Source organism: Melanotaenia boesemani, chromosome 5 (assembly GCF_017639745.1).
Source record: "Melanotaenia boesemani isolate fMelBoe1 chromosome 5, fMelBoe1.pri, whole genome shotgun sequence".
In the NCBI taxonomy this organism is placed as follows: Eukaryota; Metazoa; Chordata; class Actinopteri; order Atheriniformes; family Melanotaeniidae; genus Melanotaenia; species Melanotaenia boesemani.
The window spans coordinates 10,272,945-10,300,476 of NC_055686.1; the positions used below are offsets into that span (position 1 = coordinate 10,272,945).

At 43.3% G+C, this 27,532-nt stretch overlaps 4 protein-coding genes across 5 annotated transcripts in view; 2 read left to right on the forward strand and 2 right to left on the reverse strand.

The window, feature by feature from the left end:
* LOC121639776 overlaps positions 1 to 27,532 on the forward strand; it is a 565,698-nt gene that overhangs the window by 373,240 nt on the left and 164,926 nt on the right. The window lies entirely within an intron of this gene.
* The window catches only part of LOC121639814, an 882,884-nt gene that overhangs the window by 353,000 nt on the left and 502,352 nt on the right, over positions 1 to 27,532 (forward strand). The window lies entirely within an intron of this gene.
* On the reverse strand, positions 9,034 to 11,336 carry LOC121639740 (tripartite motif-containing protein 16-like). The gene has a single exon (XM_041985205.1). The coding sequence runs from the start codon at positions 11,248 to 11,250 to the stop codon at positions 9,586 to 9,588; it is 1,665 nt and encodes a 554-aa protein (XP_041841139.1). The 5' UTR covers positions 11,251 to 11,336; the 3' UTR covers positions 9,034 to 9,585.
* LOC121639741 (tripartite motif-containing protein 16-like) lies at positions 18,133 to 27,465 on the reverse strand. The gene is made up of 2 exons (XM_041985206.1): positions 25,020 to 27,465; positions 18,133 to 18,216 (listed from the first exon to the last, which is right to left on the reverse strand). The coding sequence occupies exon 1, from the start codon at positions 27,358 to 27,360 to the stop codon at positions 25,699 to 25,701; it is 1,662 nt and encodes a 553-aa protein (XP_041841140.1). The 5' UTR covers positions 27,361 to 27,465; the 3' UTR covers positions 18,133 to 18,216; positions 25,020 to 25,698.

Consider the following 27,532-nt stretch of genomic DNA (forward strand, 5'->3'; position numbering starts at 1 on the left):
CAGTAAAACTGAGCAAACTATTAGAGCTGATTCTATGGCTAAAAATCTTTTAGATAAGGACACAAAGGCGTTCTGGAAAGAGGTGAAACATATTAATAATTGTAAACCCTCTTTTCCGCATACAGTAGATGGAGTCTCTGGATCTCATATGATTGTAGAGATGTGGAGGAAGCACTATTCCAAACTCTTTAATTGTGTCCCTAGTGCACCTTATATTGTACATAATGTTGACTCTGCTGCGCCCATCACAACACATGAAGTACATGAAGCAATTCAAGGTCTATCACTAAACAAATCCACAGGAATGGATCAAATTTCTGCAGAGCATCTCAAATACTCTAGTGTAAGATTGTCTCCCCTCCTTGCACTATGTCTTTCTGCCTCTGTGGTGCATGGTTTCATTCCAGACTCAATGATGAGAGTGGAGTTAGTACCTGTGCAAAAGGACAAAGCAGGGAAAGTGGGCAGCTCTGAAAACTATAGACCCATCGCTCTTGCCAGTGTACTATCAAAAGTATTTGAACATATCTTATTGAGGAGGTTTAATCATCACATAGAATCTACAGATAATCAGTTTGGCTTTAAACCCAAGCATGGCACTGACATGTGTATTTATGCTTTAAAAGAGCTACTTAGCAAATACAAAAATAAGCACTCTACTGTATTCATGTGTTTTTTAGACGCCTCTAAGGCTTTTGATCGTGTAAACCACAAAATGCTATTTCACAAACTGAGTCAAGCCAATGTACCAAAATATCTTATTCGCTGTTTGTCCTATTGGTACGCAAATCAGACCCTGCATGTCAAATGGGACAACTGTGTGTCTGAGCCCTTTCTCATTAGTAATGGAGTGAGACAAGGTAGTTTGCTGTCCCCAATTCTGTTCAATTTTTATATGACTGACTTGTCTAAAGATCTGAGCAAGTGCAGAACTGGGTGCATGGCTGGAGAGACTGTGGTCAATCACCTTATGTATGCAGATGACCTGGTGGTCTTTAGCCCTAGCTCAGCTGGTCTTCAGGAACTGCTTAATGTGTGTTCTGTATATGGTGAACAAAATGATGTAAAATACAACACTGCTAAAAGTGTCATCATGATATGTCGCACAAAGGAGGACAGAGATCTTGTGTTCCCTCACTTTAAATTGTCTGGAAATATTCTCACTGTTGTTAATACAGTAAAATATCTTGGACATATTATGTCTGATTCTTTATCAGACGATGAGGACATGTATCGGCAGTGCAGAATGTTGTATGCACAGGCCAATGTTTTGTCTCGTAGGTTTGGCTCTTGTTCTGTTGGAGTGAAAGTAACTTTGTTTAGAGCTTACTGTACCCCACTATACACAGCTCATCTGTGGGTGAACTTTAAAAAATCTAGCCTACAAAGACTGAAAGTTGCCTATAATGATGCCCTGAGGCTTCTGTTAAAAAAGCCCAGATGGACTAGTGCTAGCGAACTGTTTGTGACTCACAGAGTGAACACTCTACAAGCCCTTCTAAGGAACCTAATGTTTAAATTTATGTGTCGATTGAATGCATCAGAAAATATGATTATTCTATTGTTGACAAATATTAAATACAGTGTCATCCGCTATTTCTCTGATCTGTGGAGACACTGGTATAATTGCCTTTTAAAAGATTGAGGAACCTTTTATCGTATTATGCCCATGTTGTACATGTTATTTGTTTGTCTGTCTGTTGTTTCTTTTTTTACTATGGACCATGAGTCCGCAATAAAGAATACTACTACTACTACTACAGCCTAGATAAAAATATACAATTATGTATGTGCATGAGGTAGTGATAGTCCAAAGTATAGCACTTCTGATATTAATATTAATGATATTGCACTTGTATGGACAGCAGATAAACATGTGAACAGGAACTCCCCTGGGGGGGGGGGGGTAAAGTGTTTACAGTGCAGGTCTGTTTGTCGGAGTGGGGGGGTGGATTCAGTTGGGGTGGGGATGGGGGGGGTGGGGGCAGGGCAGCAGGGTTTGGGCTGATGTTCAGAGGTGGGGAAGTAGGGTGGGGAAGGGTGGGGAGGAGTCTACAAGGCATGGCAAGAGTTCAGCAGTCTGACAGCTTCAGGGAAGAAGCTGTTCCTGAACCTGGTGGTCTTGCTCCTTATGCATCTCAGCCGCCTGCCTGAGGGGAGAGGTTGGAAAAGTCCATGTGCCGGATGGGTGGAGTCCTTCATGATGCGGAGGGCCTTCCCCCTGCATCGTGCTGTGTAGAGGTCTGAGGTGGTGGGAAGGCTGCTCCCCATAGTCCTCTGTGCAGCCTTTACCACCCTCTGCAGAGCCCTCCTCTCAGCGGCGGTGCAGTTGCCATGCCACACGGTGATGCAGGTGCAGAGGACGCTCTCCACCCTGCAGTGGTAGAAGCTCCTCAGAACAGCGCTCCCTAGTCCGGCTCGCCACAGCTTCCTAAGGAAGTAGAGGCGCTGGTGGGCTTTCCTGACCAGCTGGGAAGTGTTGGTGTTCCAGGTGAGGTCCTCGGTTATGTGCACACCCAGGAACCTGTAGCTGGTGACCACCTCCACAGCTACTCCTCCGATGTGCAGGGGAGTAGTAGGGAGCTTATCCTTCCTGAAGTCCACCACCATCTCCTTGGTCTTCTTCACATTGATGCAGAGGTTGTTTTCTCTGCACCACTGCACCAGGTGTTCCACCTCCTCTCTGTATTCCGACTCATCGTTGTTGTTGATGCGTCCCACAACCACTGTGTCATCTGCAGACTTCACTATATGACAGCTGGGATGTCTCGCCGAGCAGTCATATGTCAGCAGAGTGAACAGGAGGGGGCTCAGCACACAGCCCTGAGGAGAGCCGGTGCTGAGGGTGATGGAGGAGGAGGCGGAGTTATGGATCCTGACAGTCTGAGGTCTGTTGGTCAGAAAGTCCAAGACCCAGTTCCCCAGTGTGTTACTCAGACCAAGGGTGGAGAGCTTCTGTACCACTGTCTGTGGGATGATGGTGTTGAAGGCAGAGGAGAAGTCCAGGAAGAGCAGGCGGGCGTATGAGTTTCTGCTCTCCAGGTGGGTGAGGGTTGTGTGGACCACTGATGAGATGGCGTCATCAGTATCTATTCACCACCAAAGACCCATCGCTCTAATATTTTTTATATGGAAAACAAGTAAGTTTTTGTGTTTTGGTAAGGATTGGGACAGTAACGCAAACATCAAAACTGGTGTTTGAAGGGTTAAAATCCTAAAAATGATATAACTGGTTTTATTTTAAACATTTAACATCCACGACACAGATAAAAACATTGAATAGGTTTACTATTAAATATTAAAAATAAAACAAGTCTTTCCATTAAAAATGAGAAAAAAATGTGTAAAAACAATATTTTCTCTAATAATTTAACTGACTGCACCTTTAAATGTCTACATGAAAATGTTGATGCTTCTTTTAACCATTAAATATGTAAATATCAAAGTCCTGAATCAGACCTGAACACAAACCTGCTCTCTGATGCTGTTGTTACTATTTCTGTTTGAACTCAGCAGTGGTTTCTGATCCTAACCAGAGTCCAGCATAGAGCGGCTGAGTGAATGTGGTCTGGACTCTGTGGAGGAGAGCAGAATACCTGCTCTGTTGTCCAGATACACTCCTATTCTGGAGGAAGGACGACCTGAGACTGGAGTTTTGACTCTGTTGTACAAAAATATGGAAATATTATTGTCACAACATAATGACCAGGATTTATTGTTCTGTCCAAAAACACATTTATCTGAGTTTTCTGATCTGCTGATGTTCTTGTAGGCGACTGCTACACAAACTCCTCCTCCTCTCCACTCCACCTCCCAGTAACAACGTCCAGTCAGACTCTCTCTGCTCAGGACCTGAAGCCAATCAATGAATCTTTCTGGATGACTAGAATAAGACTGTTGTTGTTTCATAACTGTTACTTTTTTGTTCCCCTCAGATAATAACAGATGAATGTGTGCTGTGTTTCGATCCAGTGTGATTTGTCTTGAATATTTTAGGAATCCATCTCTGCTCTTTGGCTCTGGTTCAGGCAGTAAAACATCCACTTCAGTGGCTGCCAGTGAGATGTTTGTCCACTCCTCTGTCAGGATGTCCTGTAGTTTATCTCTGGTCTCTGACACAGCTGCTGTCACATCCTCAAAGTATCTGAGAGGACGAATATTGATGCTGGATGAGTGTGTAGACTCACTGAGTGCTGACAGTGAGGGGTAGTTGTGTAGAAACTGGTTGTGATCCTCTGTGTGTGAGAGCTGCTCCAGCTCGCCGTCTTTCCTCTTCAGCTCAGTGATCTCCTGCTCCAGCTTCTCCTGAAGCTCTTTGACTCGACTCACTTCAGTTTCCTGCTGGGATCTGATCTGCTGCTTCACATCAGAGCTTCTTTTCTGGATGAGACGGATCAGCTCAGTGAAGATCTTCTCACTGTCCTCCACTGCTTTATCAGCGGAGCCATTGATGGCCTCCACCTCCTGTTGAAGCAGCTTCACATCTTTCTCTCCGTCCTGGATTCTCTGCTGGATTTCTTGTCGACTCACCTCCAGCTCCTTCTGCTTCTCAGCTCTTTCTGCTGCAGCTGAGACTGTTTCATGACCTTTATGTTCATCCATTAAGCAGAGATAACAGATACTCTGCTGATCAGTACGACAGAAAATCTTCATCACCTCATCATGACGAGAACAGATGAGCTGCTGGAGATTAGTGGAAGCCTCAACTAGTTTATGTTTTTTAAAAGTAGAAGACTCATAATGATGTTGGAGGTGTTTCTCACAGTAAGAAACCAGACAGACCAGACAGGACTTGGTGGCTTTCAGCTTCCTCCCAGTACAGACATCACAGGCCACATCTTCAGGTCCAGCATAGCAGTGATCAGCTGGAGCAGCTTGGAGTCCAGTCTTCTTCAGCTCCTCCACTAACTCTGCTAACAGGATGTTTTTCTCCAGGACAGGCCTCGGTATGAACGTTTTCCTACACTGAGGACAGCTGTGGATTCCCTACTGATCCTCTTCATCCCAGTGGGTTTTAATACAGTTCATACAGTAGCTGTGTCCACAGGGAATAGTCACCGGATCCTTCAGTAGATCCAGACAGATGGAACAAGAGATGGTTTCTTTTTCCAGCTGAACTCCTTTCTGAGCCATAGTAGCTCTTCGTAAGAATTGTTTGACCACCAGGAAATCAATGCATGACACAAGAAGTAAAACTCTGATGTCTTCTTCTCTTCAGCTGCACTTTGCAGCACTGTGGTTAAACCAATAACTGACAGGGGAGGAAACAGGAAATGTATTCAGTTTGTTTCACAAACAAAGTAAGGACTTTCAGTCATTGCTGTTTTACAACTTCAAAATAATAAAGAGGCCCCCCTTTTTGTTTTTTTTTACCCTGTCCTGTTCAGCATCCTAACATACAGAACGGTGGTCTGTATGCCATATTTTTCCAGACTGATTTGCTCTACCAAGGGAGACATGTTGTATAAATAGCTGCCCTTTGATGTTTAGAATAATTTTATTATTTTATTATTATCTTATTTTCTTTAGTCTTGATATGTCGGTGCTGAACCTGACAGGGAAGAGAGAAAAAGAGAAAAGGACAGAATTGAAATGTGGAGATAAAAGTTGTCTAGGCTGTCTACATCACATCAGTATTCACAAAAACAATATAAACTACCACAGTACTACTTGATACATAAAGAAAGTAGGATAATGATGATATGAAAAAGTGCAGAAGTCATCAAACATACCTGTAGAGGGATGTACCAACACACAAACATCAGAAACATCTAGTTGAAAGCAGATTGAGATACGAGCACTTTTGTGAGCATGCACGTATGAACGTGAACATGCATGTGTGATCATGCATCAAAGATAAAACATTTGCTTGCAAGGGGGCCGTGACCACGCCGCACCCCGAAGTATCAGGGGGAGACGGGGGGGGGGGCCGAGGCCCCAAAGGCCTGGCAGGCCCACAGAGCCCAAAGCCCAGGACAGCCAAAGCAGAGAGCAGCAGCCCCACTCAGCCCAGAGCAGATGGGGCCCCAGACCAGAACCGCCCGGCGCAATGGGGCAGGGGCACCGAGCAGCCCAGGGTGACCGTGGGCAGGGCTAGCGGATACCGAGCGCTGCGGCACGGGCCACACAGATAGCGGGCACACCACATATCCAAGGGCCACCCATGCCCCCGGCAAGAACCCAACAGCCCCAGGCAAAACCACCGTGGGCCACGCCAATCCAACACCAAGGCTAGGTAACCCCTAACCCTCCCCCCGAGGGAAGAAGGGCAAAGGCCCAGCCTGGCCAAGAGTCCAAGGCAGCAGCGCCATGGACGCCCACTCTACCCTGGAAGTCCACACCACCACCCCAGGGGACCAGAGAGCCCAGGTTGCACACCCATACCTCTGGTCGGACCCAAGACCCCCTGACCTGGAGCCCCCGCCCCCCACCACAGCAACTTGGCCACCCAACCCAGGCCAGCCCCCTGGCCCACCCCCCAGGGAGCACCAGCCCCTAGGGTCACATAATGAACCACCTTTCTTTAGAGGTTTCCTTTCATGGTTTGCTGCCCTACCCTCAACCCAAGGAATGCTTAGCTCTATCATAGAGCCTCTATGAGCTGCACCCTCTTCTCCACCACAGACCACATGACGATGTCTAGCCTGATAGTTGTCTAGTTGTCACTATCTCTCTTGGGAAGACCAGTATTTCCTGAGGTCTGCCTCCTTTACCCAGGTGTGACCATGGTGGTCCTTTAGCAATCCATCCATCCATCCATGCAGAGAGATGTAGTCAGCATGTCCTGGGCCTGTCCTAGGGGCACCTCCAAGTGGGACTTACCCAGAATACTTCACCAGGAAGGAGTCCAAGAGGCATCTTAACCAGAAACCTGAGCCACCTCATCTGGCTCTTCTTGATGCAGAGGAGCAGTGACCCTACTCTGAGCCCCTCCTGGATGACCGACCTTCTCATCCTGTCTCCGGCCACCCTGCAGAGGAAACTCATTTTGCCCTCTTGTGTTTGTGATCTCGTTCTTTTGACCAGTACCTATCACAACTTGTGACCAGTGGATGAGGTTAGGAATGTAGATCTACTGGTAAACCAGACCTTTTTCTTTCATTTAATTTCCTTTTTCACCACACAGACCGATGCAGAATCCATATCACTGCAGACGCTGCTGATGGGAATGTAGCTCACCTGTGTGCACGCGGCACGCAGAGACATGACACGAGATAATTACATGTCATCATGAGAATAAGATAAAAAAAAGTTAAAAAAATGTTTAAAAAGATCAGGCTGTTTAGTTTTTATAATAAAAGAACAAAATATAAACCTGTTCTAGAGGAAAAGGAACCTTAGATTACTTCTGCTGTGGCCTGGTGCAAAATAGATCTTAACATAAATAATAAGAAAACATTTTTAAATAAAATAATTGAATAAAAAGATATAAGATATTAATTAAGTAATTGTAGAAAATAAATTAAACTTGATCTTCTTGGGGTGGTGGGGGTTAATGTTGGGGGTTGGGGTGACCCCTGATGGTTGGGGAAACACTGGTTTTTATTAAGTTTATGAGAGCAGGTCCCTGGTTCACAATAAAAAGTTTTTTGCAAGTGAAAAATCACAATGAAGTTAAATTTTGCCGAGTTTACTGAAATACTACTGGTGTCATTTTATTCATGATAATGCTGAATTCATTCATTCATTTTAGAGGAGATTTAAAAACATCATTATATATATCGTGTATCAGGATGAAGCCAGTAAATATTGGTTTATCAGGTTTAGACCACGTCGCCCAGCCCTACATCATAGATTATGTTCATGTCATTATATCCATTCATCTTCTTCTTCCCTCAACATGTTTTCATTGTGTTCTTTAAAATCCAGACGTGTGCCTTGATCTATAGAGATAAATATTGTGTGTAATTAAATCTAACTTGAAGAACATTATAGAAGAACAGTGAATTTTTAGTGAACTGGGTGTTTTAGTTCATCCCATTCTAGATCAGGTGAGTTGGGCTCTGCACCGACCTGTCAGGTTCAGATAAACATCTTCATGGAGCTGGATCTGAACATTAGGACATGTTGGGTTCTGCCTGTTCTGAAGCAAAACATTAGCACATAACTTGGCCCCATGAAGATAAAGTCACAAAGTTATGATATTTTTATGCCTCCTCATCAGCTGAAGATGGACAGATGCACTTCAGATGTTCTCAGTACATCAACAGTTTTTACCGTTGGCAGGTTTTCATCTCAGTCTTTGTTGGAAACTAGTGGTGTGTGATATTATACGATTTGGTATTGGTCTGATACCCAGTAAATACAGGACCAGTATCATCAATACCAATACTGAGACTTTTTAATAGGACAAAGAGATTAATCTGTGGAATTAATGCTTGTGTTTGTATGTTTGTTTTTACACATAAAAATCAGAATTTACTAGTATCTTGGGAACTGAATTCTAGATTGGCCACGTAGGTGTTTTGTCACAGCAGTGAACCAAATCCACCAAAAACACTTTATCCTGCTTATTTATAAACTTTGACTGTTTTCAAACCCTACATTTAGAGGATAAACGTCCTGAACATGAGGGCGGTTTCTGCAGCTGTTGTGTTTTACTGAGAACAAAAAGTATTTTAGTAACAGATATTTAGCTGTATATTAAGACACTTTAATGTTTTAATGCAAAAACTGACACTTATTTCAATCATACGTGGTGGTGGACAAACACTAATCACTCTGTCTTTACCTGCAGAGGTGTGCTGAGGTCCTGGAGGAGAAGGAAGAATCCTGGAGCAGCAGCTCCGATGGATCTTTGTTTATTAAAGGATTTATTCACTGTGTGCAAGTAAAGTTTGTACAACCATCCAAATGTGTGAATATTTGCTGCTGTTTTATTCTAACAGCTTTAAGTTTGTTACTTATTAAAACACATTTTAATCCCAATTCAGCAGATGTGTCCTTTACAGCAGCTGCAGAAAACTTATTTTTTACATTTTCATTATAAAATATTGAAATTATGTCAATCATGATCAATAAAATTAAAAAATAGATTTTATTAGAATTTCTCACACAGACACAAATTTGAGTTTCAGATCAAATATGCAACCGAACAAATCTTTATAGATGAGCAGCTTTAAAAATGTATCCAACAGAAAACAGTTCAAACTCTGATCATTTAACAAACTAATCACTGCACCATCTTAATAAGCCAATAATTATCAAATAAATTCACAAAAAAATAAAAAACTACAACAGGATTGATCAAAAATTCACAACTGAACATGTAAAGTTCTATTAATTGATTAAACTGATGTAATTCTTTAACATTTTAATGAAGGAAGATGTATTTTATCTTAACATTCAGTCCACCCCAAAGTTACTGGAGCAGTGAGGCCAGTTCTTTATTTTAACTCTTTGTTTTAAACTTTTGGGTTTGACATGAAGTTCGTTAAAGAAGTTTTTAGAAAACACTTTTGGGTTTCAGGCATTTAATAAACTTTACAATATTTATGATGTTACGGCTCTTTGAAAAAAATGAAAGAAAGCAGAAGAAAATCCATCATGACTAAACACAACCTGCCTGAAGCTGCAGTAGTTTCTCTATTTAATGAACTCAGCAGTGGTTTCTAATCCTATCCAGAGTCCAGCATAGAGCGGCTGAGTGAATGTGGTCTGGACTCTGTGGAGGAGAGTCATGGTTTCAGAGACGCTGTAGAAAGACAGAATACCTGCTCTGTGGTCCAGATACACTCCTATTCTGGAGGAAGGAGGACCTGAGACTGGAGTTTGGACTCTCTTGTGCCAAAATGTGTAAATGTTTGTTTCACAACATAATGACCAAGATTTGTTGTTCCATCCAAAAAAACATTCATACAAATTTCCTGATCTGCTGATGTTCTTGTAGGCGACTGCTACTTCAACTCCTCCTCCTCTCCACTCCACCTCCCAGTAACAACGTCCAGTCAGACTCTCTCTGCTCAGGACCTGGTAGTAATAAGTGAATCTGTCTGGATGACTAGAATAAAACTGTTGTTGATTCATTTTTGTTGCTTTTCTGTTTCCCTCAGATAATGACAAATGTGTGTTTGCTGTGTTTGGATCCAGTGTGATTTGTCTTGAATATTTTAGGAATCCATCTCTGCTCTTTGGTTCTGGTTCAGACAGTAAAACGTCCACATCAGTGACTGCCAGTGAGATGTTTGTCCATTTCTCTGTCAGGATGTCCTGTAGTTTATCTCTGGTCTCTGACACAGCTGCTGTCACATCCTCAAAGTATCTGAGAGGACGAATATTGATGCAGGATGAGTGTGTAGACTCACTGAGTGCTGACAGTGAGGGGTAGTTGTGTAGAAACTGGGTGTGATCCTCTGTGTGTGAGAGCTGCTCCAGCTCGCCGTCTTTCCTCTTCAGCTCAGTGATCTCCTGCTCCAGCTTCTCCTGAAGCTCTTTGACTCGACTCACTTCAGTTTCCTGCTGGGATCTGATCTGCTGCTTCACATCAGAGCTTCTTTTCTGGATGAGACGGATCAGCTCAGTGAAGATCTTCTCACTGTCCTCCACTGCTTTATCAGCGGAGCCATTGATGGCCTCCACCTCCTGTTGAAGCAGCTTCACATCTTTCTCTCCGTCCTGGATTCTCTGCTGGATTTGTTGTCGACTCACCTCCAGCTCCTTCTGCTTCTCAGCTCTTTCTGCTGAAGCTGAGACTGTTTCATGACCTTTATGTTCATCCATTAAGCAGAGATAACAGATACTCTGCTGATCAGTACGACAGAAAATCTTCATCACCTCATCATGACGAGAACAGATGAGCTGCTGGAGATTCTTGGAGGGCTCCACCAGCTTGTGTTTCTGTAATAGTGGAGCTTCATAATGATGTTGGAGGTGTTTCTCACAGTAAGAAACCAGACAGACCAGACAGGACTTGGTGGCTTTCAGCTTCCTCCCAGTACAGACATCACAGGCCACATCTTCAGGTCCAGCATAGCAGTGATCAGCTGGAGCAGCTTGGAGTCCAGTCTTCTTCAGCTCCTCCACTAACTCTGCTAACAGGATGTTTTTCTCCAGGACAGGCCTCGGTATGAACGTTTTCCTGCACTGAGGACAGCTGTGGATTCCCTTCTGATCCTCTTCATCCCAGTGGGTTTTAATACAGTCCATACAGTAGTTGTGTCCACAGGGAATAGTCACCGGATCCTTCAGTAGATCCAGACAGATGGAACAAGAGATGGTTTCTTTTTCCAGCTGAACTCCTTTCTGAGCCATAGTAGCTCTTCGTAAGAATTGTTTGAACACCAGGAAATCAATGCATGACACAAGAAGTAAAACTTTGATGTCTTCTTCTCTTCAGCTGCACTTTGCAGCACTGTGGTTAAACCAATAACTGACAGGGGAGGAAACAGGAAATGTATTCAGTTTGTTTCACAAACAAAGTAAGGACTTTCAGTCATTGCTGTTTTACAACTTCAAAATAATAAAGAGGCCCCCCCTTTTGTTTTTTTTAACCCTGTCCTGTTCAGCATCCTAACATACAGAACGGTGGTCTGTATGCCATATTTTTCCAGACTGATTTGCTCTACCAAGGGAGACATGTTGTATAAATAGCTGCCCTTGGATGTTTAGAATAATTTTATTATTTTATTATTATCTTATTTTCTTTAGTCTTGATATGTCGGTGCTGAACCTGACAGGGAAGAGAGAAAAAGAGAAAAGGACAGAATTGAAATGTGGAGATAAAAGTTGTCTAGGCTGTCTACATCACATCAGTATTCACAAAAACAATATAAACTACCACAGTACTACTTCATACATAAAGAAAGTAGGATAATGATGATATGAAAAAGTGCAGAAGTCATCAAACATACCTGTAGAGAGATGTACCAACACACAAACATCAGCAACATCTAGTTGAAAGCAGATTGAGATACGAGCACTTTTGTGAGCATGCACGTGTGAACGTGAACATGCATGTGTGATCATGCATCAAAGATAAAACATTTGCTTGCAAGGGGGCCGTGACCACGCCGCACCCCGAAGTATCAGGGGGAGACGGGGGGGGGGATGGCCGAGGCCCCAAAGGCCTGGCAGGCCCACAGAGCCCAAAGCCCAGGACAGCCAAAGCAGAGAGCAGCAGCCCCACTCAGCCCAGAGCAGATGGGGCCCCAGACCAGAACCGCCCGGCGCAATGGGGCAGGGGCACCGAGCAGCCCAGGGTGACCGTGGGCAGGGCTAGCGGATACCGAGCGCTGCGGCACGGGCCACACAGATAGCGGGCACACCACATATCCAAGGGCCACCCATGCCCCCGGCAAGAACCCAACAGCCCCAGGCAAAACCACCGTGGGCCACGCCAATCCAACACCAAGGCTAGGTAACCCCTAACCCTCCCCCCGAGGGAAGAAGGGCAAAGGCCCAGCCCGGCCAAGAGTCCAAGGCAGCAGCGCCATGGACGCCCACTCTACCCTGGAAGTCCACACCACCACCCCAGGGGACCAGAGAGCCCAGGTTGCACACCCATACCTCTGGTCGGACCCAAGACCCCCTGACCTGGAGCCCCTGCCCCCCACCACAGCGACTTGGCCACCCAACCCAGGCCAGCCCCCTGGCCCGCCCCCCAGGGAGCACCAGCCCCTAGGCCCACACAATGAACCACCCGAACACCGACCCCGAGAAACCGCCAGGGCCGATAGACCCCCATAATGAGGCACTCTGAGACCAAGTTCTACCAGTTTCTTATTCGAAACAAGTCATCAACAACCTAGCAGTACCTATGTGCACATGCTGCAGACTACAGGGAAGTTGTGTCATTGCACTTAAAGAAATAGGTCCATTACTACACTTCGATACATTTGTTATCAAACTGATAAATAAAGCAGCACTGACATCCTAAAAATGTCAACACAAATCAATTAGACTTTTTTCCTTTTAAACAAAAAGTGTACTGCATTATATCCAAATGAATCATAACTTCAGTCGCTGAGTCTAACAAGATGCTGCTGCTGAACTTGTGGAGTTGACTCAGTTACAGAAAGTCTCACCTCAGGAACACAGTTGTTGAGCTCTGGTGTCTCTTTGTAATCGCAGTGATCCGATCAGTAGTGGGGAGAAGTCTGGAGATGGTGGGACACTGCCAGTTGTACAAGATGCACATGATGCCTGCAGCGATCTAGCTCTCCAACCTCTACAACGTACATGAGGTCCTATTCTTTTCTGTAATCAACATTTTAATTTTCCTTTTTAAAGAACACACACAAGCAAAAGACAACATGGCGATACACTGAGAGCAACAAAAAACCCAAACAAATAAAAATAAGCTTAAAATCTTTTCTTTAATCTTCCAGTGTTTTAGTTTCCCTAATAGGATCAGTGAGGGTTAATAAAGCACTTTTAAAGAAAATGTTTTTTAATGTGCATGTGTGTGACCTGTGCGCTTGCGGTCTGGAGGGCTTGACGGGTAAAGATGGATTTTACTGTAAAGCCCTTTGTGTTGCAATGTTTGTTTAAAAAAGGTGCTTTAGACATAAATATTTCGAGAAACCAGCCATTACTGTGACCTTGTCTTTAAACTAATGTGCAGCAGACACCATTAGCATCAGACAATAACTGATGATCAGCTTCTGGCATTAGCACCAACTCTGCAACTATTCATGCAAAAGCTGTGAGCAACACACACCCCATTCATGTAAATCTGCTATCAAAGACCAAGCTAACACCCCTGCAGCGGATGCAGAATTTTATTTCCTCTCATTGACGATAAAAACGTGTACATGTGTTGTACAACTTGAAAATTCGACCAGTTAAACACAGTTATTGTTTCCACCAGTCAGATTACAACGTAAAAAGCAGAGAACCAGAATCAACCTCTAATACTTCACATATAATGCTATCATGCTGAATTTGACTTTGTTATATTTTCTCCTAAAAACAAAAAAAGAAAACCACCTTTAATGTTGGTTTTAAGGACACATCATTGTTCTTAGTTTTAAATAAAAAAGCAACTCATTCAGTTTGAATATGAGCCTCAGATGCAAACACACAAATATCATTTTATCTGCACTTTTAGTTTAAAATATGTAAAATCGGGCATCACGGCTGAGTCACTGGCTGCAAACCTGGAAGGAAAAAAATATGCTTTCATAAGATAGATCTTAAAAGTTTAAGTTAGTGGCCGAGACTCAATCTGTGTGGGAACAAAGGAAATAAACCGAGGAAACAGGAAAAATATTAAGCTGGTTTCCAGATCTTCACTGTTGCTCCAGCCTGCTCAGTATGATGTTTAGAATAAAAAAGAAAAACTGCTTCGGGTAACCAAAGGTAGGAAATGTTTTATCTGAAGATTTACCAATAATCTGGTGCCAACGCAGCTTCCGGTTTCACTCTGTAAAATGTTATCTGACTTTTAATCCCATTTAGTGAAGACACGAGTTTATATAGTTTAATTAAATTGTTTTCATTACATCCACTGTTATTCATAGCCCAAGTGGATGTAAATGAGCCAGGGTAACACGTCTAACAGCTTTACTCGAGAACACCTTACGCTGTTGGTTATTTTTGGTGTTTTTATTATAAGAAAACAACGATCGACATCTGACAGAAAGAAAATTCAGCATCGATTTCTGAGCATAAAGGATGAAACCTGCTGTGATAAACAAGTAAAATGATTTGATATAAAACACAAGAACCTTCTAACGTCAACTAGAATAAAAACAGGTTATTTGTCTGGCTATTTGCTATATGAAGCTGTCAGACCACGGAGCCTAAACTCATCTAGAAATCAAAGCATGTGCTTTAATCAGGCTGCAGATTCTGTAAAAACACCAAAGCCAACTTAACGTTTCCTGTTGTGCAGCCGCTCAGCAGAGCTCCTCCTCATTCACTTTATTTATCTGATCAGGCTCAAAGTGACGTCTGTAACGGTTTCACTGCATTAAACATAAAATAATCTGGTTAACTGATATTTTTTTAAAGTCTGAAACTTCTGTAAACATATAATAAAAGGGTAAAAGTGAAGAAGAAATGGCTTTTTTAACATTTCCAATCTGAATGTTTTTTATAATCATCTGGATGAATCCAGAGGAAATAAAACACCAGCTTCGGTCCACTGGATCAAAAGAAGAACAACAGATAAATCCAGTCATGAAAGGCAAAACTGACCAGTAGTGTCCATCTAGGTCCAGTAAAATCTCATCATGCCGTCTAGAAATAAAACATCAGTCTTTTAAAAAACACTGGACTGGGTTTATGTGCATCTTTCCCAGTTTAAAACTCCCAACCTGAGGTCAGGATTTCCCCATCAGAGAAATGAAATGTAGTTTTTAGGTGCAATCCCGCGCTTCCCGTTCACAACGCCCAAGATCCACTGCTCGTCTACAGACTCCACCTGTGTGACAACATCTCCGACCTGCAGAGGAAACAGACCACCTTCACTGGTTTGTTCTCTCGTGTTTTACAGATTTTAGAGACTTTTTCTCCATTCTCACCACCAGAAAATGACAGGATTGTTTTTTTCTTTGCAAACAAACTAAAACAAAGTTTTTGTTGGACTTTAGTTCAAATTGACAGAAATTTTTGCACTTAAATTTTTTTCTGCCATCATTTCATAACTTCAATGTATATAAACATATTTATGGCTTAAAACGTTTTGAGGACAGAAATCTCTCATCACACACCTTCAGTGTGAGTTCGTCCTCGTTCTCGGCCGTGAAGTCAAACACAGCTTTGGCCGTGCCTTTAACTGCCACCTGCTGGCTTGTGATTGGCTGAGCTGGAAACAAGACGACAAACTGGTTTAGAAAAATATTCTTATTTGTTTATTTAACTGCACCCATACATCTGTGATATTGTGTCTGAGTTGTACCTTGGTAGGGCTGAGTGAAGGCTGCTGGGTAAAGGCCTTCTCGCCCCTCCAGTTTTCCCCTCCTCCACTCTGCATCAATGTGCTCGGTCACTTGGATCAGCGCCCCCTTGTGGAAGGACAGATCCTCAGCAGTCTGTCCAGGGAAGTCGAAAAGAGCCACGACCCACTCCTCCGTCTGCTCACACACATTCATCTCAAAGTAAGAACACATTTACACACCAAACAACATTAAAAGAAGAAAATTATTAGGAAGAGAGCAGCCACCAGGACAATATACTCACATCTGAATCTGGACCCTGTGAAGGTTTCAGTGCTGGTGAGGAAAATGTAAAATAAAACACGAGCATTAGATTCACATCCAGAGATGAAAAACTATTAACTGATTTTAAATGGATGCAGCTTTAAGCACAGACACATGATGGTAAATCCTTATAAAGCTTAAATCATATCTAATCATATGTCTGTATTTTAACTCTGATTTTTACTGACTATTGGTAAAAAAAAAAAAACATCTAGAAGCATTTTAACAGCAGAACACTATGTGATATTATTCCTACCCATCCCGTTTGGTTAGATTAGGGAAATAACGTTTAGCTCCTTCATGTGTTTGGTGTTCTTCTTTATTCTGATATTTACATGGTAAATGGTCTGTATTTATATAATACTTTTACCCAAAGCGATTCACATTATACATCACATTCACCCATTCACACACACACACACATACACACACTGATGGCGGAAGCTGCCATGCAAGGCGCTAACCACGTCCCATCAGGAGCAATTTGGGGTTCGGTGTCTTGCTCAGGGACACCTCGACATGAGCTCGACAGGCCGAAGATCAAACCGGCAACCTTCAAGCTACAAGACGACCGCTTTACCCACTGAGCCACGCCGCCCACACTTTACTTTACTTTAATTACTTTTGTCGAAATGAGCGAGGAGATCATACTGTAGTTTAAGTGTTTTAATTACAACTGCCAGCAACAGGTTAACGTGGCATACAGACATGAGTCGTGAGCATGAACCGTAACATATTGAGCATGCGTACTTCTAGCAAGTACGGTATCCGTTGTAGTCCACACATGGCATAAACATGTCATTTACCAGAATGATATACATCCTCTCCTTTTAGCTAGTGCTCCAGTGAAAAATCAAAATATGCTATATGGATGAAAATAATAATAATACCAGTGTCTTAATATTGCAACATTACTTCAAACAATAGAAATTAGCGGTTGTCTCAATATTAATCTGTAAAGAACCAGCAAAATGTACTTATGTGTAAAACAAACATTCACATTGATTCATAAGATCATCACTACCAGCTTTAGGAAAATAACTGTGCTTTTTTTTTTTTTTTTTTTTTTTTTTTTTAGCTTTACAGAACGAAACTTATTCCAATGTACTTGTAATAAACACAAAAGTTATCAAATATTCAAACTGAAAAAATACTGGACTTGTAAGACTAGGGTCCACTGTATCAATACCTAACCTCCTTTTTTTTTTTTTTCTTTCAAGTCCATAGTTCACACGCTGTACTTTGGATTCGGTTTACAAATGCGACCTGAACGTGTTACATAGGGGGCATTATTGGGTGATACCTTGTTGGAAGAGCAAGCTGCAGGGATCTGCTGCTCACCAGAATGCTGAGTGGGCATTGGTGGTGGTTGAGGTACCTGCCGGGGTTGTGGTGTATGCGGAAGAGTGTCCGGCGTGGCAGGGTCAGTTGATTGGGAACTGAGATCCGCAGGGTCAACTTGTTGAGGTGCTGGCTCGGCAACAGGCAGGATGTGGCGACGATTTCTCCTGTAGATGCCTCCGTTGGATTCAACGATGTAGGAGCGTGGCTCGCTGCATACCTGCTTCACTGTGCCAAGGCGGTCGTGTCCCTTGGTTGTCTGCAACCTGACAACCTGTCCTTCTGCAAGTGGCTTTAGTGGGCGACTTGTCGCATCATAATATTGCTTTTGAGTGAGTCTTTTCTTTTTGAGTTGGGTAGAGATTTGCTTTGCGTTCTTTGGGGCTGGCGCTAGCAGTGTGGTGTTGACCGGAAAAGTTGAACGTGTCTGTCTGGACATAAGGCGTTGAGCAGGTGAGCCTAATGTTTTGTCACGAGGGACATTTTTTTTTTTTTTTTTTTTTTTATTCTACTTTATTAATCCCAGCTGGGAAATTCTTTCTCTGCATTTAACCCATCCTAGTTGCTAGGAGCAGTGGGCTGCCAGATGCCAGCTCCCAGGGAGCAGTTGGGTATTAAGGGCCTTGCTCAGGGGCCCACAGTGGTTTTAGCTTAGTTGCCAGCCCGGGGACTTGAACCCAGGTTCTCCAGACCCAAGTCCACCTCTGTAACCACAGAGCTACCACTGCCCCTCCTGATTCCTGATGTTTAGTAGGTTGAGGTAAACATCTGTCCCGTCTCTATGAGACTTTTCCATTAGCTGCTTCGCGCTGCGGACTGCCCGTTCAGCTAGTCCGTTTGACTGTGGGTATTCAGGACTGCTGGTTATATTAACAAAGTCCCACTGTTCAGCGAACTCTTTGAAACGCTGACTGGTGTATTGCCTTGCATTGTCGGAAATCAGGGTGTGAGGTGCTCCATGGACAGAAAAATGTCTTTTAAGCTTTGTGATTATAGCGACTGAAGACGTGTCCCGGAGGAGGTCGATTTCGAACCGCCCTGAATATGAGTCGACTAGCACCATGTATTGTTGTCCATGCCACTCGAACATGTCCGTGGCGACTGTGGACCAGGGCAGGGCAGGAACTGGATGTAGTTGTAGGGGTTCCTTCTGCTGGTGTGGTCGGGTGCTGTTGCATACTGAGCAGGAGAGCAGTTCTTTTGTGATGTCTTTGTTCATTGTTGGCCAAAATACTGTGCTTCTGGCTCTGCACTTTGTGCATTCTAAGCCTGGGTGGCCTCTGTGCATTATGTTGATGTACTCTTCTCGCAGGGAGTCTGGGATTACAGTTCTGAGACCTTTGATAACGATGCCATCCCCCACTACTAACTCATCTCTGTAAGGGAAGAATGGACGAACAGAGAGGGGAACTTGACGTTCTTTGTTAGGCCAACCGTTGTGAATGACAGTGCTGAGAGTTTGTAGAACTTGGTCCTTTGCTGTGTGGGCTCGAAGCTCCTCCAGCCTGGCAGTGGAGATGTAGCTGACAGACATTACTTCGAAGTCATCATTTGCACTTTTTCTTTGAGATACACTGCTGCTCGGGGCTCGTGATAGAGTATCAGCTAGGTACATGTATTTACCCTTCTTATAGACTAGAGTGATGTCGTAAGCTTGTAACCGCAGCAGCATCCTCTGTAAGCGAGCCGGGGCAGTGTGAATGGGCTTTTTTAGGATAGTAACAAGGGGCTGATGGTCTGTTTCGACGACTGTGGGCTTCCCATAGCTGTAGTCTCTAAACTTGGTGCACGCGAAAACTACTGCCAACAGCTCCTTTTCGATCTGTGCATAACGCGTCTCTGTGTCTGTGAGCGTGCGAGATGCGTATGCCACTGGCTTTTCGTCTTGTAAGCATGCAGCACCCAGTCCGTAACGAGATGCATCACAGGTTAATGTCACTGGCTTTTTTACATCGAAGTATGATAGGACTGGTGAGCTGGATAAACATGACTTGAGATGGTCAAACGCTTGTTGGTGTTGTGGTAACTAGTACCAGGCGGTGTCCTTGTGAGTAAGCTGTCGGAGTGGTGCTTTAATGTTGCTAAGATTTGGAATGAACTTCCCGAGATAGTTCACCATGCCAAGGAACCGTTGTATAGCAAGGGGGTCTTGAGGGGTTGGCATGTTTGTGATAGCTTCAGTCTTTGTAGGGTCAGCTCTAAGACCTTCTTTTGTGAACATGTGTCCCACATAGCAAACTTGGTCCAGGCGAAACTTACACTTGTGGGGGTTTAGTCTGAGTTTGATTTCTCTTGCGCGGTCAAGCACTTTCTTAAGATTACTGTCATGTTCTGCAGCATCGCGACCTCCCACGATGATGTCATCGACTATGATAGCACAGGGGTAACCGGCAAATAGCTGTTCCATTGAGCGCTGGAAAACTTCACTTGCTGAGTTGATGCCGAATGGCATGCGCAAGAACCTCTAACGCCCGAAAGGTGTGCTAAATGTGGTCAGCATCGACGACTTGTGATCAAGTTTTATTTGCCAGAATGAACTTTTTGAGTCGAGCACTGAGAACAGTGTTGCACCTGACATTTGGGTGGCAACTTCTTCGACACTGCGCATTGGGTAGTGGGGTCTTTTTAAAGCAGTGTTCAAGTCCTTGGGATTAATGCACAGCCTTATCTCCTCCTTGTTCTTTTTATGCACCACAACCATTGATGAAACCCAGTCCGTGGGCTCAGAGACTGTGGTAATGACACCTTTGTCTGTCATGTTGTTGAGTTCTGCCTTAATTCGTGCTTGCATGGCCAATGGGATGCGGTGTGCTGGACGGACGACAGGTTGTATTGCTGGATTCAAAGTCTTGGAGTATGTTATAGGGAGTTCTCCAAGCTCATCACTAAAAACATCGTTGTATTCTTTGCGGACATCTTTGATAAAGTCTGTGTATGTCTCTGTACTGATCTGGTGGACATGGGGGCTCAAGGTGACAAGTCCTAGGCTCACACATGCACGGAATCCCAGTAGTGGTACTACATTGCGATCCACCAGGAAAAAGGGTAGAGTTTGTTCTTGTCCATCTAGGCAGAGAGGCAGTGTAGCAAAACCGGCTGTTTCAATTTTACTTCCTCCATAAGCCACTAGGTTGGTAGCTTTATTGCATTTCATAATTGGTCCCACTAAAAGCTGTTGGAAGGTGTCTTTTGCCATGACGTTACATTTTGCTCCTGTGTCGATTTTCATTTCAATGGGCTTGTCCCGTACATGCAGAGTGACAAATCCTTCGTCCCTGTCATCTGCTTGTGTATTGATAGTGTCCACAGATACATTGGGCTCGACACCATCCACGTAGAAAGTGTCATCAGTTGTACTGTTGTCTGGCTGCTCCAGCTCTAGCTGATGTACAGGTTTTCTGTTGTAGTGCCTCTTAACAAAGCTTTTCTTTTCAGGGCTTTGGTTGTAAGGCTTGGATTTACAGCATATCTTGTAATGGTTCCATTTTTTACACTTGTGGCATTGCTGGCCAAATGCGGGACATTTATCCCTTTGTGCAACGTGGTTGCCTCCGCAATTGTTGCAGTTTGTGATCAGCTTTGTATCGTGTCTGGTTGCTTGTTTATATTTTATCCTGTGGTGCCCTCCAATGGAGCCTGGCTGCAGTGCATCCACTGTGGTGGCTGGCTGTTTTGCGATGGCTTTAGTATTCTCCTCAGTCATCTCATAAACACGACAGATAGAAATAACTTTGGTAAGAGTTAAGTCGCTATCGCGTAGCAGGGCCTTTCTTATACTGTCCTTATTTATGCCACACACAATCCTGTCACAGATTAGCTCATCCGTCAGATCTCCAAAGTGACAACTTTTAGCTTTGATTTTCAAGTCACTGATGAAGGATTCAATAGTCTCACCTTGTTTTTGATTGCGAGAGTGAAACTTGTGTCTCTCCATTATTTTGTTGTGTTGTGGGTTGCACATTTCCCGAAATTTCTTCTTCAGACACTCGGGGTCTTCTCTGGACTCGGCTGCATGGATCACGGCTCCGTCCTCACCTGGCGCCCTAACCTCCGCGGCGTAAACAAATGAACGTTCCCGTTCAATAGCCTCTGCTCCTGCGAGATTGAGGAGGATGTATGCCTTTGTTTTGGCAGGTTTGTTTGAGTGGACTGCCTCGATAAAGATATCGTATTCTCCTTCAAAAATTCGCCAATTCTCGGCGAGGTCCCCATCGAAGACGAGTGGGTCGGGTCTGCGAAATCCCTCCGCCATGTTCGCTGGATCGTTGGCTAGCAGCAACGTCTATTTTCTCCTTGCAAAACAAGGAAAAATATACCGTAGAAAAAAATCACAGGCGGTAGATCCGAGACATCTTCTGACACCATGTCGAAATGAGCGAGGAGATCATACTGTAGTTTAAGTGTTTTAATTACAACTGCCAGCAACAGGTTAACGTGGCATACAGACATGAGTCGTGAGCATGAACCGTAACATATTGAGCATGCGCACTTCTAGCAAGTACGGTATCCGTTGTAGTCCACACATGGCATAAACATGTCATTTACCAGAATGATCTACAACTTTAATCTATTTACTGCCGGATTTACGGCAGGTGTGTGCGTCGTACTCAATACATCCATGGTCGTACTGCACCCGAAGGTCCGTGACGTAATGTGACAACAGTGTGTCCGCCTGCGCCGGCGTGATGCTGCGGAGAAAGTTAGGAGAAAGCGAGGAGAGTCCTATTTGGGATTTCTTTCATTATGACCATGTCAAAGATAAAAGTGTCTTGTAGAAGAAGCAGGTGGTATAATATGTGGAAGAGAAAACAACAAAAAGTCCATCTGAAAAGCTGCACGAGAAGGCTAACCAGGAGCACCTGGACCAGGTAGCCTCTCTTCCCCCCTCCCCAGAAAAAGAAACTTCAGCCAGGCCGAGCAGCATGGGGAGGGAACGTGAGTCACACACACACAAGTCTCGCACACGCAGACACACGCAAACAGACCTGCACGCACAGTCACACGCAAAATCTTAAAAAGCTGAATTTAAGTTCGTTTTTGTTTACAATGCTGGACAGCAGGTTATGTACGCTTAGCATAGAAGACAAGGCAGTTTATTTTTATAGCACATTTCATGTACAGCACAATTCAAAGTGCTTTACATAAAACAAAAGCATTACAGATATTAAGAAATAATAAAAGGCAGCAACACATAATCACAATAAAATAATAAATTACATTAAAATGATTAAAAGTAAGATAAATTTAAAAAAAAGTTACCGTGCAGATTTCATGCATAGGCGCATGAGGAAAGAAATGTTTTTAACCTGGATTAAAAAATGTCTACATTTGGGGAAAGTTTAATCTCCAATGGCAGTTTGTTCCATTTGTTTGCAGCATAACAGCTAAATGCTGCTTCTCCATGTTTAGTCTGGACTCTGGTCTGGACTAGTTGACCAAAGTCTTTGGATCTAAGAGCTCTGCTAAGTTTATATTCTCTGAACATATCACAGATGTATTCTGGGCCTAAACCATTTTGGGATTTGTAAACAAGCAGAAGGGTTTTAAAATCTATTCTGTGACTGACTGGAAGCCAGTGTAAAGATTTTAAAACTGGTGTGATGTGTTCAGATCTCTTAGTCCTGGTTAAAACTCTAGCAGCAGTGTTCTGGATGAGCTGCAGATGTTTAATGCTCTTTTTAGGAAGTCCTGTTAAAAGACCATTACAGTAATCCAGCCTACTGGAGATGAATGTTTGGATGAGTTTCTCTTGGTCTTTCTGGGAGACTAAACTTTTAATTCTGTTGATGTTTCTGAGCTGATAAAAAGCTTCTTAGTGACAGCTTTGATGTGGCTGCTGAAAGTCAGGTCTGAGTCTATCAACACTCCCAGGTTACGAACTTGGTTGGTGATTTTAAGAGCCTGAGTCTTCAGGTGTTTACCAATGCTGACCCTCTTCTCTTTGCTACCAGATAGAATAATCTCAGTTTTATCTTCATTTAATTGTAGGAAATTCTCCTTCATCCAGGTGTTTATTTGCTCCAGACACTGACACAATAAGTCTATTGGGCTGCAGGACAGAGAAACATAAAGTTGTGTATCATCTGCATAACTTTGATAATTAATGCTATAGTTCTGTAATATTTGACCCAAAGGGAGCATATACAAGTTGAACAGTAGAGGTCCAAGGACTGACCCCTGGGGGACTCAACAAGTTATGGCCACTCGCTCGGATTCATAGCTGCCGATTGTTACGGCCCTGCTTGTCGTGGACAAGCTGTGGCCGCTTGTGTGTGATTAGGGGCGGCAGAGCACTGCCTGGAGTGGCTAAGGCCAGCGCTTTTGTCCCCGCCCCTGTGTGACTGGCACTCCTCTGGACCAGTCAGGCTGCAGCCTGCGGAGAAGCTCAGGCTGAAAAGGCTGCAGCCGAGGCAGGTCTGGAGGGGGAGATGCCAGAATGGCTTCGGCCGCTCTCCCCCGCATGTTGTGCACCGGGTGTGTGTGTGTGTCGCGACCACCTCCTTTTCACAATGGGTGCTTAAGTTTTTAGTTGAGTTATGTTTACTTTGTGGTTGTTTTAGAGCTGGGCTAGGTTAGCATTTTATTGTGTTGTGACGACGGTCACTTTAGTTATGGGCCTGTTGCTTTTGTTTGGGTTTTAGTTCCACCACCGAGTGGCGGTTGTGTTTCGTTTGCACTCGGTGTGTGTTTGGTATAGGTTTTAGTTTGTTTCTTTCTGCAGGTCCGCTAACCCCAGCTCATCTTCTTTTATTTTACAGGTTTCATTCACTCTCACGGGATTTGTAAATAAATGGGCTTTTATTTTTACCACCTGTCCTCACCGTGTTTTATTTTACTTTGTTACACCCTTCCTCGTACCCCTGAAAGGTGGGTCGTAACACCGATCGTAACAAAATAACTCCGGCCTTCTAAATAGGACCTGAACCAGTTAAGAACCGCTCCAGAAAGTTTAAAAGATGTTTGTAATTTTCTGGTTTCAAACAGCATCGGACTTGGAAAAAAAATAGTCAGCCTTTTTCAGTCTCTCTAGAAAAAATCCAATTTAAACAATGACACACTAAACATTGCAGGTCTTGAAACTCATTATGTCCTACGTTGTATTTTACTGCCATCTAGGACTCATCTGATGGTACTACAGCTGACAGACAGTAAATAACAGATCCTTATTTTGAGTTTCCGTCATTAAATTAGTTCATTCTAATGTTAAGCAAATAGATAATTAGCTGTATATTAACTTTCATGTTTTAATACAAAAACTGAGACTTGGTGGTGGACAAACACCGGTAATCACTCTGTCTTTACCTGCAGAGGTGTGCTGAGGTCCTGGCGGAGAAGGAAGAATCCTGGAGCAGCAGCTCCGATGGACCTTTGTTTATTACAGGATTTATTCACTGTGTGCAAATAAAGTTTGTACAACCATCCACATGTGTGAATATTTGCCGCTGTATTATTCTAACAGCTTTAAGTTTGTTTCTTTTTAAAACACATTTTAATCCCAAACCAGCAGATGTGTCCTTTACAGCAGCTGCAGAAAACAAATATTTATTTTGTATTTTCACTGGTAAAATGTTGAAATTATGTCCATCATGATCATTAGAATTAAAATAATAGATTTTTTAAAAATATTTTACACAGAAAAAAGAACAAATCTTTGTAGTTGAGCAGCTTTAAAAATGTCTGAAAGAACAGAAAACAGTTCAAACTGACAATTTAGCAAATTTACTTCAACATTTTATTTAGCCAAAAACAATCAATTAAATCCACAAAATAATAAAAAACACTACAACAAGATTGATTAAATATTCATAACTGAACATATAAAGTTGTATTAATTGATTTAACTGATATAATTCTTTGATATTTTAATGAAGGAAAATGTATTTTATCTTAACATTCAGTCTACCCCAAAGTTACTGGAGCAGTGAGGCCAGTTCTTTATTTTAACTCTTTGTTTTAAACTTTTGGGTTTGACATGAAGTTCATTAGAAACACTTTTGAAAGTTTAACTAAAATCTGTTTTTGTTTCAACTCTACACGTTTCTTGATGTTAAAAGTTAATATGCAGATTGCTTCTGTTTGTTGAGTTTGGGTTTCAGGCATTTAATAAACTTTACAATATTTAAGATGTTACGGCTCTTTGAAGAAAATGAAAGAAAACAGAAAAAAATCCATCATGACTAAACACAACCTGCCTGAAGCTGCAGTAGTTTCTCTATTAAATGAACTCAGCAGTGGTTTTAAATCCTATCCAGAGTCCAGCATAAAGCGGCTGAGTGAATGTGGTCTGGACTCTGTGGAGGAGAGTCATGGTTTCAGAGACACTGTAGAAAGACAGAATACCTGCTCTGTGGTCCAGATACACTCCTAATCTGGAGGAAGGACGACCTGAGACTGGAGTTTGGACTCTGTTGTGCCAAAATGTGTAACTGTTTGTTTCACATTGTAATGACCAAGATTTGTTGTTCAATCCAAAAGCACATTCATAGGAATCTCCTGCCTTGCTGATGTTCTTGTAGGCGACTGCTACATAGACAAACATTCCTCTCCACTCCACCTCCCAGTAACAACGTCCAGTCAGACTCTCTCTGCTCAGGACCTGACTGTAATAAGTGAATCTGTCTGGATGACTAGAATAAAACTGTTGTTGATTCATTTTTGTTACTTTTCTGTTTCCCTCAGATAATAACAGGAGCTTGTGTGCTGTGTTTGGATCCAGTGTGATTTGTCTTGAATATTCTAGGAAGTCATCTCTGCTCTTTGGTTCTGGTTCAGACAGTAAAACGTCCACTTCAGTGGCTGCCAGTGAGATGTTTGTCCATTTCTCTGTCAGGATGTCCTGTAGTTTATCTCTGGTCTCTGACACAGCTGCTGTCACATCCTCAAAGTATCTGAGAGGATGAATATTGATGCTGGATGAGTGTGTAGACTCACTGAGTGCTGACAGTGAGGGGTAGTTGTGTAGAAACTGGGTGTGATCCTCTGTGTGTGAGAGCTGCTCCAGCTCGCCGTCTTTCCTCTTCAGCTCAGTGATCTCCTGCTCCAGCTTCTCCTGAAGCTCTTTGACTCGACTCACTTCAGTTTCCTGCTGGGATCTGATCTGCTGCTTCACATCAGAGCTTCTTTTCTGGATGAGACGGATCAGCTCAGTGAAGATCTTCTCACTGTCCTCCACTGCTTTATCAGCGGAGCCATTGATGGCCTCCACCTCCTGTTGAAGCAGCTTCACATCTTTCTCTCCGTCCTGGATTCTCTGCTGGATTTGTTGTCGACTCACCTCCAGCTCCTTCTGCTTCTCAGCTCTTTCTGCTGAAGCTGAGACTGTTTCATGACCTTTATGTTCATCCATTAAGCAGAGATAACAGATACTCTGCTGATCAGTACGACAGAAAATCTTCATCACCTCATCATGACGAGAACAGATGAGCTGCTGGAGATTCTTGGAGGGCTCCACCAGCTTGTGTTTCTGTAATAGTGGAGCTTCATAATGATGTTGGAGGTGTTTCTCACAGTAAGAAACCAGACAGACCAGACAGGACTTGGTGGCTTTCAGCTTCCTCCCAGTACAGACATCACAGGCCACATCTTCAGGTCCAGCATAGCAGTGATCAGCTGGAGCAGCTTGGAGTCCAGTCTTCTTCAGCTCCTCCACTAACTCTGCTAACAGGATGTTTTTCTCCAGGACAGGCCTCGGTATGAACGTTTTCCTGCACTGAGGACAGCTGTGGATTCCCTTCTGATCCTCTTCATCCCAGTGGGTTTTAATACAGTCCATACAGTAGTTGTGTCCACAGGGAATAGTCACCGGATCCTTCAGTAGATCCAGACAGATGGAACAAGAGATGGTTTCTTTTTCCAGCTGAACTCCTTTCTGAGCCATAGTAGCTCTTCGTAAGAATTGTTTGAACACCAGGAAATCAATGCATGACACAAGAAGTAAAACTTTGATGTCTTCTTCTCTTCAGCTGCACTTTGCAGCACTGTGGTTAAACCAATAACTGACAGGGGAGGAAACAGGAAATGTATTCAGTTTGTTTCACAAACAAAGTAAG

What these genes read in the sequence shown, in the direction of transcription:
- LOC121639741 (XM_041985206.1), bottom strand. Translation starts at nt 27,360, where the DNA reads ATGGCTCAGAAAGGAGTTCAGCTGGAAAAAGAAACCATCTCTTGTTCC.
- LOC121639740 (XM_041985205.1), bottom strand. Translation starts at nt 11,250, where the DNA reads ATGGCTCAGAAAGGAGTTCAGCTGGAAAAAGAAACCATCTCTTGTTCC.